Source organism: Cervus elaphus, chromosome 18, assembly GCF_910594005.1.
Source record: "Cervus elaphus chromosome 18, mCerEla1.1, whole genome shotgun sequence".
In the NCBI taxonomy this organism is placed as follows: Eukaryota; Metazoa; Chordata; class Mammalia; order Artiodactyla; family Cervidae; genus Cervus; species Cervus elaphus.
In genome coordinates, this window is record NC_057832.1 from 18,143,799 (window position 1) to 18,156,438 (window position 12,640).

The following is a 12,640-nucleotide window of genomic DNA, read 5'->3' on the forward strand; positions in this document are numbered from 1 at the left end:
GGCGCTTACAGTCAACTGCCCGGGGCTTGGGCGCGGTCTAGGTGGTGGCGCCGGCGAGGCAGAGCGGCTCCTGGGGCGTGCCAGCCTCGGAGTTGAGACCTCCGCCCTCCTGACGACCTGGAAGACTCAACAGCGGTTTGTGCATCTCCGGTTTATTTAATACATTGTTAAAAAGAGGACGAGTAAGTACCTGGAAAACTCAAAAGACAGCCATTTCTGCCAGTTGTGTATTAGTAGTAAAATTACTGTGCACACGTCTTTCCTCATACGTTATTTTTTCAGTATTTCTGGTTTGGAAACTTGGTTTGTAGTCCTCTTGTGATTCCACCAGCCCAGGCAGCCGTTGGAACTAAGGTTGTCTTATGCTAAAAAAGAAAAATCACGATGTCTTAACGGTGGTTATTTGGCAACTTTAAACAAGGCGCTGCTTTTGCTACTACACAAGTTAAGCTTTAGAAATCTAGCAGAAGAGAGGTGATGTAACCATTTGGTAGGGAGAAGAGAATTCTTGTGATGGGAATTTACTCTCACTGTGGGTTATCCAGCTCGCATATAATATTTTCAGGATCCTCAGCTGACCCAGTTTTGAAAGTAAGCAAGACGTCACTTTTCAATGACAAATGTTTGTCCCATTGCAGGTAGACATGTAGACACCCCCGAAGTGTAACAGGGTTTCCTGTTGCATAAGTCAAGGCATTGTTTGCCCAGGGGACTGCGGCCAAGAGAAGGTAATTTTTTCAAATAGTGTATCCTACTGATTGGCCCAATCCTGACTAAAGAATATCTTTCTCTATTTCTGAGCTTGGTTAACAAAAGAGAAGGGAACTTACTCAAGCTGACAACCCTCTTTACTAGTTGAAATCATCATTTGAGCTATAATGAAGAGTGATCATTCCTCAGAATAAAGTTCTGACTTTTGGAATGTGACTGAAATCTCAGGTATTTGCAGATGCCAAATCAAATAAGAACGTAAGTGAGTTGCTATACAAATGAAAACATGACACAAGAAAAATCTATTATAAAGATTTCTCAGTGTTTATTTCCTATACTTTAACACATATGACCTTTCTTTCATATAACAGCTTGGAGTTTTTATTTTTTTATTTTTATTTTTTCATTTATTTTTATTAGTTGGAGGCTAATTACTTCACAACATTGCAGTGGGTTTTGTCATACATTGACATGAATCAGCCATGGAGTTACATGTATTCCCCATCCCGACCCCCCTCCCACCTCCCTCTCCACCTGATTCCTCTGGGTCTTCCCAGTGCACCAGGCCCGAGCACTTGTCTCATGCATCCCACCTGGGCTGGTGATCTGTTTCACCATAGATAATATACATGCTTTTCTCTCGAAACATCGCACCCTCACCTTCTCCCACAGAGTCCAAAAGTCTGTTCTGTACATCTGTGTCTCTTTTTCTGTTTTGCATATAGGGTTATCATTACCATCTTTCTAAATTCCATATATATGTGTTAGTATGCTGTAATGTTCTTTATCTTTCTGGCTTACTTCACTCTGTATAATGGGCTCCAGTTTCATCCATCTCATTAGAACTGATTCAACAGCCTGGAGTTTTTAGAAGATCCAGCCTTTCCTCATATACAATCTAACTTCATGTACAGATTTAGTTAGCAGTTTATGGAAAGAAAATGAATTATTCAATTATTTGTAGATGTTTGTTTAAAATATATCTGTATTTTATATGTGGATAAATTCTTAGAGGTTTATATCTTATGTAGATATTGTATATGATTATATCCTGTTTTTGGGTTTTGGGGGAAGAGGAAAACGTGTATTTGAGTATAAATTCCGATTTTTTAAAGCTCTCGTACTACTATCTCTTGGTTTGCTCATGTTGTTGACTGAAGCTAATATTGCTAAACTCCTGAGATACATCTTCAGGCTCAAGCCCATCCTTTCATCTTCCAACCCAGTGGATAAATTCCTTTCCCTAAACATCACTCCCAGGAGACTCAGTCCTCCATAGTATGCAGCATATTCCTTAGACTCGGGTTTCATAAAATGGGGGGGTTTCCACATTTGGTGTTTTGTGTTTGATGATAATCTGATCATTTCAAGACAAATGCTTCCTTTTCCACACATTTCTGTATTTCAGTATTATGTAGCAGTTTGGGTTTTCAGTTCAGTTGAAAAACAAGATTACCATCTGTGGAAACAAGATTATCATCTGTGGTTGGCACAGAATGAGACAGGATTTCTTTGTGTCCTTACCAGCATCTCTTAACATTATGTGTTAAAGTGATAATGATCTTTCTCTTTGGTAGAAAAACTTCACAGTTTACAATAAATTTAAACAGATTACCTTTCTTAAGATGTAACAGTAAAATGTTTTGTAAAAGTGACAGAGTAAAAACAAAATATATGCAAGTAACAGAACAGTTTATATCATTTTTATTAAATTCCTATAATGCAACAATTTATATATAATGCTAAAGTAATTGTGTTAGTTTTGAAGAAATACAAAATAAATACTTCATATTTGAAAAATAGTAAGACCATTTATCATGTATGATTTATTATTTATAAAGCTAAGTTGTTGCAGGCTATCAGAAACCAATGTCTTTTTAATTTGTTTGGCCATGCCACTTGACTTTCGGGAGGAACTCCCTGACCAGGGATCGAACCCACAGCCTCTGCAGTGCAGCCTTAATCACTGGACCGTTAGGGAAGTCCTGGACGCCTATCTCCGTGTGCTGCCAGCCCTGCTATATGAGACAACTCCCAGTTTTTTCTGCCAGTCACAGTGGGTTTGATCACTGGGGTGGGTGGGAACCTAAGATCACAAGTGAACCAACTGAGCCTGCATGCTGCAACTGCTGACCTGTAGACCTGCATGATGTAATGAAGGTCCTGCATGCTGTGACCAAGACCAGCCAAATAGGTAAATAAATAAATTTTTTAAAAAATAAATAATTGCAAATAGGTTGGAGTCTTCTGCCAGATATAAGCTTTGGGGTTGTGGTCTCAAGTACCTCCTATTTCCAAACTTATAATGGCAGTAGATGAAATGCAAATAGAAAATAATTTACAACTCCGGAAGTCATGGGATGCCAATAAACACGGAGGATCAGAGACAAACAAGAATGAAAACAGGAAACTCTTCACTGAAAATAAGTCTGCCATGTACCACCCTAAGTCACCATGGAAACAAGCCATGGAAAGATGGTGACTCATCAGATAGTGAGTAATCTCCAGACAGGTTTTATTTTTAATTCAGTTACTTGAAAAGGGTTTTAAAATAAGTACATACTTAATGAAGTAAGTATGCACTTAAAGATATGAATGAGGGTTTCCCTGGTGGTTCAGTGGTTGGGAGACCCTACCAACGCAGGGGACACGGGTTTGACCCCTGGTCTGTGAGCATCCCATATGCAGTGAAGCAGCTAAGCTTGTGCGCCATGACTGCTGGGGTCCGTAGGCCTTGGAGCCCATCTCTGCAGCAGGAGAAGCCACTACAATGAGAGGCCCGCACGCTGCAGCTGGAGAGTGGCCACCCCCACCCCGACTCCTGGCAATGAGAGAAAGCCCACGCACAGCAACCAAGACCAGCACAGCCAAAAATAAATAAAAATTTAAAAAATAAAGACCTAAATGAAAGAATGATAAAATTTATTTTAAAAATAAATTTCCAAGCAAAAGAAACAAAGCAAAAACAGGTAAACAAGAAAAGCAGAACCCAGGAGAATGTGGGTCTTAACCACGTGGGGACAAAAGCTCAAACTCACTCATCAGAATGCAAAAAGAAACTCTCCTGAGGTACCGTTTTTAAAAAGCTATTCAATTGGCGATGATTAAAAGGTTGATAATACACCATGTTGGTGAATAGGAGGAAAATATCATAAATTCCAGTGGAAACTTAGCTGGTAGAGTCTCTGGAGAGGGCAAAGGCAACATTTATCAAAATGACAGACACAAAGAGACGTGGACCCAGCAGTTCTTCCTCTGGCTGTGCATTCTCACAGATATACTCACACACTTGGAAAACCTCAGCCTGTGGTCATTATTGCACACTGTTTTCAATATAAAAACACTCATCAGGGTAAATGGATTGGTGCACATTCATACACTGAAACCCTAGGCAGCCATGAAAAAAAGAGAAAGATCAACTCAAAGTGAGTCACAAAAACTTCCAAGGAACTTCTTTGGGGGCCCAGTGGCCAGGGCTCCATACGTCCAATGCAGGGGCCCAGGTTTGATCCTTGGTCAGAGAACTAGATTCCGCTTGCTAAAGCTAAAGATCTGTGTCTGTGCTGCAACAAAGACCTGGTACAGCCTAACAAAGCAAAACAAAACCCAAGATATATTTTTTCCTAGTATGAATTAATTTATTATGCTTGGCAGATTTTACAATATATTTTTAAAAGATTAAAAACTGTTTGAAACTTTCATAAAACATTTACTGAGAGAGAAAAGTTACTACCGTAAAATCAAAGCTATTTGATCAGCTATTTGATAGCTTTGATTATCAAATTATTTAAAATTTCTTTTTTTCATCACCACCACCACCATCTTGGTCACCAAGATATATTTTTACCTGAAAAAAGCAAGATGTGGAACATGGTTTCTAGCAAGTTACCTTTCGCTTTCAACAAAGTGAAGAGATGGATATATAAAGATAGATAGATGCACACATATATTTGTACATAAGTATATGTACATAAGTTTATGTACACAAGTACATAAATATATATATATATGTATTTGTACATATGTATCCATTTAGTCAAAGCTGTGGTTTTTTCTAGTAGTCATGTGTGGATGTGAGAGTTGGACCATAAAGAAGGCTGAGCACTGAAGAATTGATTCTTTTGAATTATGGAGCTGAAGAAGACTCTTAAGAGTCCCTTGGACTGCAAGGAGATGAAACCAGTCAATCCTAAAGAACATCAACCCTGAATAGTCACTGGAAGAACTGATGCTGAAGCTGAAGCTCCAGTACTTTGGCCACCTGATGTGAAGAGCGGACTCATTGGAAAAGACCCTGATGTGGGGAAAGATTGAGAGCAAGAGGAGAAGGAGGTAACAGAGGATGAGATGGTTGGATGGCATCATCCACTTAATGAACTTCACTCTGAGCACACTCTGGGAGATAGTGAAGGACAGGGAAGCCTGCAGTCCAAAGAGTCAGACACAACTTAATAACTAAAAAACAAAAACAACAAATCATATCTTTGAAAGAAAATAAAAGAAAATGGTACCATGGATGCAAGGAGAGTGGAGAAGTGATAGCTACCAGGCAGAAGTGGGTAAGTACTTTGCTGTGTATCATTTTGCATCTTTTGAATTTTGGATCATTACGTAAAAAATCAGAAATCTCGGGAATTCTTGGGATAGGTCTAGACTTTGCCAAGTTAAAAAGAAAATTAGCATATTATAAAAATAGCTCCTAAAATTTACCCTGAAATCAGCATAAAAAAAAGAAAGGAAAACACCAAAAACAAATTAAAGGGGCAGTTTAGCACTGTCTTACAAATGTCAACAGGTGGGCCATCGTGAGAAAAGAATGACAGTGGTAGAGAAGCAGCATTTCAAGAACTGATGGCCAAAATAAAAATCCCAGAATTGAAGAAATACACGAGCATGAAATATCTTATGCTTTTTTCCTCCAAAAAGGAGAAAAGATTAAAAACCACGATCACAATGAGCTACATTGGTGAAACTAAAGAACATCAAAGATGAAAAAAAAAAAAGAACATCAAAGATGAACAGAAAACCTTGAAAATGACCAGAGGGAAAAGAAAAACCAAGTTGCCACTCAGTCTGTCACGCAAAAAAGGAATAAGGAGAGATGAAGATTAGGCAGGATTTTTATCCCTAACAGCCAAGTCCTAGACTATGGAATAGCATCTCCAAAGGACTCAGAGGAAAATAACTGTCAGCCTGCAATTTTATGCCCCAAATAAGCATGCTCATCATTCCCAGCAGTTGCATTCCAGAGGTTCACCCAGGGAAGCCCTTGTCGTGTGCATGAGACAAAGGCAGACATTGAACTTCCACTGTGTTGCTAAAAAACAAAAAGCAACTGAACCTTACACTCATACAACACTGGGAGAGTGAACTGTGATGTGTTGCCTGCCATTCCAGTAAAGAAGGAATGCTGCCCGACCATCAGGCCATCGGTCACTGCTGACAGGACTCACAGTGGAGAAAAGCAGGATGCTAGCCCTAGAGAAGGCAATGGCACCCCACTCCAGTACTCCTGCCTGGAAAATCCCATGTACGGAGGAGCCTGGTAGGCTGCAATCCATGGGGTCGCTAAGAGTTGGGCACGACTGAGCGACTTCACTTTGACTTTTCACTTTCATGCATTGGAGAAGGCAATGGCAACCCACTCCAGTGTTCTTGCCCGGAGAATCCCAGGGACAGAGGAGCCTAGTGGGCTGACGTCTGTGGGGTCGCACAGAGTCGGACACGACTGAAGCGACTTAGCAGCAGCAGCCCTAGAGAGTTAAGGTCTATATCAAAGTCATGATTGCAATGAGCCCAGACTCTTGCATCTTCCCATTAATGGAGAAGCATTAACCCATTAATTCAGGTGTGTCATTAGCAGTCATCTTTTGATGTTCTGCTGCATGTTGGTCTGTGTGATTTTCAGCAAAATCCGCTATATATCCTAGCTTCTCCCTTAACTCTTTGGGACAGTTCCTCAGAGCTCCCTGGGAAATTTTGTCTTGGTCTAGTCCTCAGGGCATTTGTGCTCTGCCGCTTCAGTCGTGTATGATTCTTTGCAACCCTATGACCTATAGTCTGCCAGCCTCCTCTGTCCATGAGATTCTCCAGGCAAGAATCCTGGAGCAGGTTGCCACGCCCTCCTCCAGGGGATCTCCCAGACCCAGAGATCAAACCTATTTCTCCTGTGTCTCCTGCATTGCAGGCTGATTCTTTACCACTGAGCCACTGCGAAAGCCCAGCCCTCAATAAGACCACCGAAAAAAACTTAACTTTCAGATTGTGCATTTGTCTGTCATCAACAGATGATGTAGTAAAATACCATACGGCAGTTAAAATGAGTAAGCTGAAGTTAGTATTTCTCAAGACGAGTAATCTAAGAAAGCTGAGAGTGGCTTATCATTTGAATTTGCAGTGTGAAAACGTTTATGGATACATATTTACGTGGTAAAATAAAAACGTGGGAATTTTGTATATCAATTTTCATTTTTCTGTGGGAAAGAAAGGAGGCGAGTAGTGTTCTGGGATCTTCCATTTTGTTCATGATATTTAATTTTTTGAAAAAGTACTGAAGCAAGCACAGTGAAACAGATTTCTTGCGGCAGAAGCGTGGGGCCTGGGGGACCCTGGCGTTTCGCGGTGTGTCTGGGAGCCTTGTGATACACGCTCGGGCTGGGTGCTGGCTGGTGGGGGGCCGAGTGCCCCCCTGCCTGGGCATCTGGCCATTGTGATGTGTCACAGAAGGTGATGCAACAGAAGAGCCGGGGGACCTCCTCCAGGGCTAGTTCACTCACGGATTCCCCCTCGAAGGAGAAACAGCCAAGAAGTAGGAAGGCAAAACCCCAAGCCAATCCCAGACCGTTGTATATCGCCTCATGGTTTCCATCAAGTAGCGAAGAGGCCGCCAGCTACTCGGCGGGGGGGGGATGAGTGGGAGACCCAAGTCGAGGGGGAGCACCAGGCTCTTCAGGGCTCCCTCTGAGGATGCCAGTAGCAGCTCTAGCGGGAGCGTGATGCTCCCACAGCAGGAAAACCCCGACGCCAGCGGGTACGTAACTGCAGGGTGACCCCCTTAAGGTTTGATAGCGTGCATGTCATTCATCGCCTGTGCTCTGTCACCCTGGAAAATAACCTTCCTTTACAGAAAGAACCTCTGAAGATTTCTCTGGACCTCAGTACTTTCTGACCTGTTGTCTCCTCTCTGTGGTAGCGGTTGAGGTTAATCACACAAGTGGGATGGGAAGATCCCCTGGGGGAGGGCGTGACAGCCCATTCTAGTATTCTCCTGGAGAATCCCATGGACAGAGGAGCCTGGCGGGCTACAGTCCACGGGGTCACAAAGAGTCGGACGCGACTGAGTGACTAAGCACAGCATACACAGCACGTGGGGGACAAGGGTGATGAAAGAGGAGACGTTCTTGTCTAAGGAATGAGTTTCATCAGTGGTGTGAAGTTACGATCGCAGCCTGCAGCCTCATGCATCGCTCATTTGTCAGTGGCCTCCTGCTCGGTCTCTGCCAGGTGCAAGGTCCAGCACCATGCTTTACAAGTCTGTACACAGAGGGTGCTTGTTACCTCCCTGGGTGAGAGCTGATTACACGGGCTGTTAGTGGGTGCACATCTTGAGCTAATAACTGTGTCTCCTCTAATTGGAAGAAGTGGGGAGACAGGAGGAAATCCTGGACCACTTGGATGGCCCAAAAACCCAAGCTTCATCAACTGTGCCCTTGGCACTGCCTGCTGGTCAAACAAAACAGAGAGTAATGAAAACCACCCATGGATAACAGCTAAGGTTTAATGAAAAAGCTTAGTTAACCTTTGGTTAATATTCATTTAAGCCAGTCCCTTGGGAGGGTCTTCTGACCTTTGAGTAGCCCTCTTGAGACAGTAGATCCCTCATGTGACCAATGAGATGTAAAGGATGGTGGTTTCAAGGTTTCATGTCCCTTCAGAGGAGACTTTTGGGAAGGCCTTCTTTTCTGTTGCTTTTAGCCCATGTCTACGACAAACCAAGACAGTGAATTAAAAAGCAGAGATATCACTTTACCAACGAAGTCCGTATAGTCAAAGCTATGTGTTCAAGCAGTCCGAGCTGGGATTGGAAAAGGATTTCCAGACAGAGAATTGCAGAAAGGAGAGTTTATTAACAAAAGACAGAGATAGAGTGGGCACTGCAAGCACAGCGGGCCAACCTCCTGACAGACCAGGGAGAGTAGGCAGTTTTTGTGGGTTAATAGCCAATTTTTATAGCCTCAAGGCAAGGAAAATTCCTGCAGGAAGGCTAACACTAGTTGATTGGTTGGGCATCTTTGCCTAATTGGGAATCAGGAAGCTTGTTAGTGATTATCAGGGGGCTTTTGGCAACGGTTACAAAGGGGCTCAGTAAGCTTGGAGGTGACCTTGATTCTGGACTCCACTTCTGTGGTCTTGGTGCAAAGCCTCCCACTATGGCCTGGGGTACAGGACTCAACACTATGGTTTTTCCACTAGTCATGTGAGAGTTGGACCATAAAGAAGGCCAAGTGCCGAAGAATTGGGGCTTTCAAACTGTGGTGCTGGAGAAGACTCTTGAGAACCCCTTGGACTGCAAGATCAAACTAGTGAATCCTAAAGGAAATCACCCCTGAATATTCATTGGAGGGACTGATGCTGAAGCTGAAGCTCCAATACTTTACCCACCTGATGCAGGGAAACATTGAAACCTCATTGGAAAAGACCCTGATGCTGGGAAACATTGAAGACAGGAGAAGGGGACGACAGATGATGAGATGGCATCACTGACTCAATGAACATGAATTTGAGCAAGCTCCAAGAGACGGAGAAGGACAGGAAATCCTGGCATGCTGCAGTTCATGGGGTCCCAAAGAGTCAGACATGACTTAGCGACTGAACAATAACGGTAACACCTTGGACAGGCAATGGGCACTATTGCTTTTTGTAAGTGGATGAGCTACTTAAAGATTCTGTATTGGGTGGAATTAGGTGGCTCCTGCTGCAGAGGAACAAAATTTGCCCCCCCCCCCCACCATGTATCTCTTTGGCCTGAGGGTTAATTTCGGCTGATATATTTTTTCTGGGTTTTGGCCACACCTCATGGCATGCAGGGGAGAAGGAAATGGCAACCCACTCCAATATTCTTGCCTGGAGAATCCTGTGGACAGAGGATCCTTGAGGGCTGCTGTCCATGGGGTCACACAGAGTCGGACATGACTGAATCGACTCAGCATGCATGCATGCATTGGAGAAGGAAATGGCAACCCACTCCAGTGTTCTTGCCTGGAGAATCCCAGGGACAGAGGAGCCTGGTGGGCTGCCGTCTATGGGGTCTCACAGAGTCGGACACGACTAAAGCGACTTAGCAGCAGCAGCATGACATGAGGGATCTTAGTTCTCAAGGAATAGAAAGCTAGCCCGCTGCAGTGGGAGTTCAGAGTCCTAATCACTGGGACCACCCAGGAAGCCCCTAGGCTGATTATTTTGAAGAAATGGAAGATCAGGAGGTCCTCTTTTTGTCTTGGCAACCCACTCCAGTACTCTTGCCTGGAAAATCCCACGAACGGAGGAGCCTGTGAGGCTGCAGTCCATGGGGTCGCAAAGAGTCGGACACGACTGAGCGACTTCACTTTCCTTTCACTTTAGCTGCCTAAAGAACTGGGATAAAGGGATTGTCTCTGGATCTGAGTGGGGTGGGGGAACCAGCAAGGCCCAGATATCAGAGTCCACTCTGTGTCCCTCTGTCTCTGCTTTTATTTACCACGCACTTGATTTCCATCCCCACGTGACTTGCCTTCCTCCCCTTTGAAGTCCCAACCCCTACACCCTCTTCTGTCTTTAGCCGAAGATACTTGAAGTGAAGGTTTCGGAGAGTGACTTGGTTTTCCTGGCCTCTCTCACCATACCTCATAATACTTGTGTTTGGTTAAGCTGTGTCCTGTCACTTTAATTCTTAGACCAGCCAGAGGAACCAAGAAGGAGAGAGGAAAACGTTTTCCACCCAATGGTCCTGAGTTGGTCTCTGCTCCCTAGGGTGTTGAGCCACTTCCCCAGCTGCGGGGTTACAAGCCAGTTGGACAGCACAGCTCAGGAGCAGGTCACTGCGGGAGTCATCTGTCCATTTGCTCAGCAAACTCAAACAAATCGATGGAGGAAATGGTTCCTGTCACATGCGCATAATGTTAAACAGCAAAATAGAAAGAAACACACATAGGTAAACATGACTGAAGCGGCTTCCAGACCTGAGGTCACTTCTTAGCCATTCTGCATGCACATAGAGCAGGGAATTCTGCCTTCCTGTTGATGGACACTAGTTCATAAACAACAGGTCAAAACTCCAAACAAACTGATCAAGTGACTTGCTGAAACTCAGTTGTTCAGTTGCTCAGTCATGTCTGACTCTTTGCAACTGCATGGACTGCAGCACCCCATGGACTGCAGGAAGCCAGACTTCCCTGTCCTTCATCGTCTCCCGGAGCTTGCTCAAACTCATGTCCATTGAATTGGTGATGCCATCCAACCATCTCGTCCTCTGTTGTCCCCTTCTCCTGCCTTCAATCTTTCCCAGCTTCAGGGTCTTTTCCAATGAGTCATTTCTTCGAATCAGGTGGCCGAAGTATTGGAGCTTCAGCTTGGCCCAGCTTTGTCATAGGCAAGCTCAAGGCCATTATCACAAGACTATGAGTGTGAGTCTCCAAAAGACTGACCCCTGTTTGTGTGGCCTTGTGGAGCCTGAGGGCTGGTTGCGTGTCGGGCATCTAGCTCCTTCAGTGATGACAGCTGGGCATGGTCTGGGTACCTGGCCCTAAGGGTATCACCAGCTGAGATCTGCCTCCTCAGCCTGTTCTGGGCACTGGCCAGCGGTCCCAGACTGGGTGCTGGATGATAGCTCCCGGGCAGGGTGACCAGCCTGCACAGGAACCCCATCCCCTTGTTAGCCAGGGCCTAGACCTCAGAGTACAAAAGTCAAGCCTTGGGACCTTAAATAAATAACATGAGGGGTGACATCGTTTTGCTTATAGATTTGTTAAAAGCCACAAGGAGGCTGGGAGACAATTTAATGCCTCCCCTTCCCTTTTTTGTCCATGACCTTTAAGAGTATTACACCTTTATATAAAAAGTTGCAGGACAGAGAATAACGTTTGTTTTGATGGAGGTTTAAAGGGACTTGTGACCTGACTATTCTGACCCTTGTGGAGAGCTGCACAAAGGACCCAACACCAAGAAGTTTGCAACAGCTCTCCATGCCCCTCCTCCCCTTCCCCATGAAGAGGCTTTGCTGAAAGCCTTAGAAAAGCTCAGTTTTTTAAAGGCGCGAGCCACCTGTCTCCTTGCATGACGCTGCAATAAAACTTTCTCTGCCCCAAACTCCACATTTCTGTATTGTCTGGCCTCACTGTGTGACCAGCACAGTCGGTGACAGCTTCACCCCCTTTTCTGAGCTGTGACCCAGTGCTTCTCCTGCTACATCAGGGTGCCTTCTGTAATTAATGAGTGATTCATTGTCACCTGGTTTTTGTATATTTTAAATAGAAATTTCAATTAGCCATCTTAGAGGACTTTGTCCCAAAGCTCCTAGCCTTCTGTTGCAGTGAGGTTAATCTATTTTAGCCATTTTCTTTTTTTTTTTTTTTTTCCTTCTTTTAAAAAAAATCTTTAAAGTTGGATGTGGAAAGGTCACTGAGATCACTTTGTAAAGTCTTTGGAAAGATCTGCTGAGACCGGATATGCACAAACCCAGCCATTTCTGTCTTGGTGAAACAGAGCAGGACCCCGTGGTACCTGTCCCAACACCCCTTGTCCTCCGCCTGCCTTTTGTCTGTGGGAAACTTTAGTCAAAGAATAAGTTTAATCAGGGAAATGAGAAATACGGAAACAAAGGAAAATGAAGGAGACCGAATAATAATAATGTAGTCATCAAGCATAGTCAAGGACCTTTCTGTTCCTTCTTTAG

General features: G+C 44.1%; 1 protein-coding gene across 3 annotated transcripts in view; it reads left to right on the plus strand.

Annotated features, from left to right (window-relative positions):
• The first annotated feature begins 37 nt into the window (after positions 1-37).
• The window catches only part of SUN3 (Sad1 and UNC84 domain containing 3), a 44,172-nt gene continuing 31,569 nt past the window's right edge, over positions 38-12,640 (plus strand). For 2 of the 3 annotated variants that reach the window (XM_043873373.1, XM_043873375.1), the window contains exon 1: positions 38-182. Coding sequence is in view for 1 of the 3 variants with exons in the window: in XM_043873376.1 (XP_043729311.1) it covers positions 7,620-7,741 (122 nt within the window). In the remaining 2 variants the exon portion in view is untranslated. Of the gene's footprint in view, positions 183-7,360; positions 7,742-12,640 lie in introns of those variants that run through there. The other variant, XM_043873376.1, reaches the window with a different exon arrangement.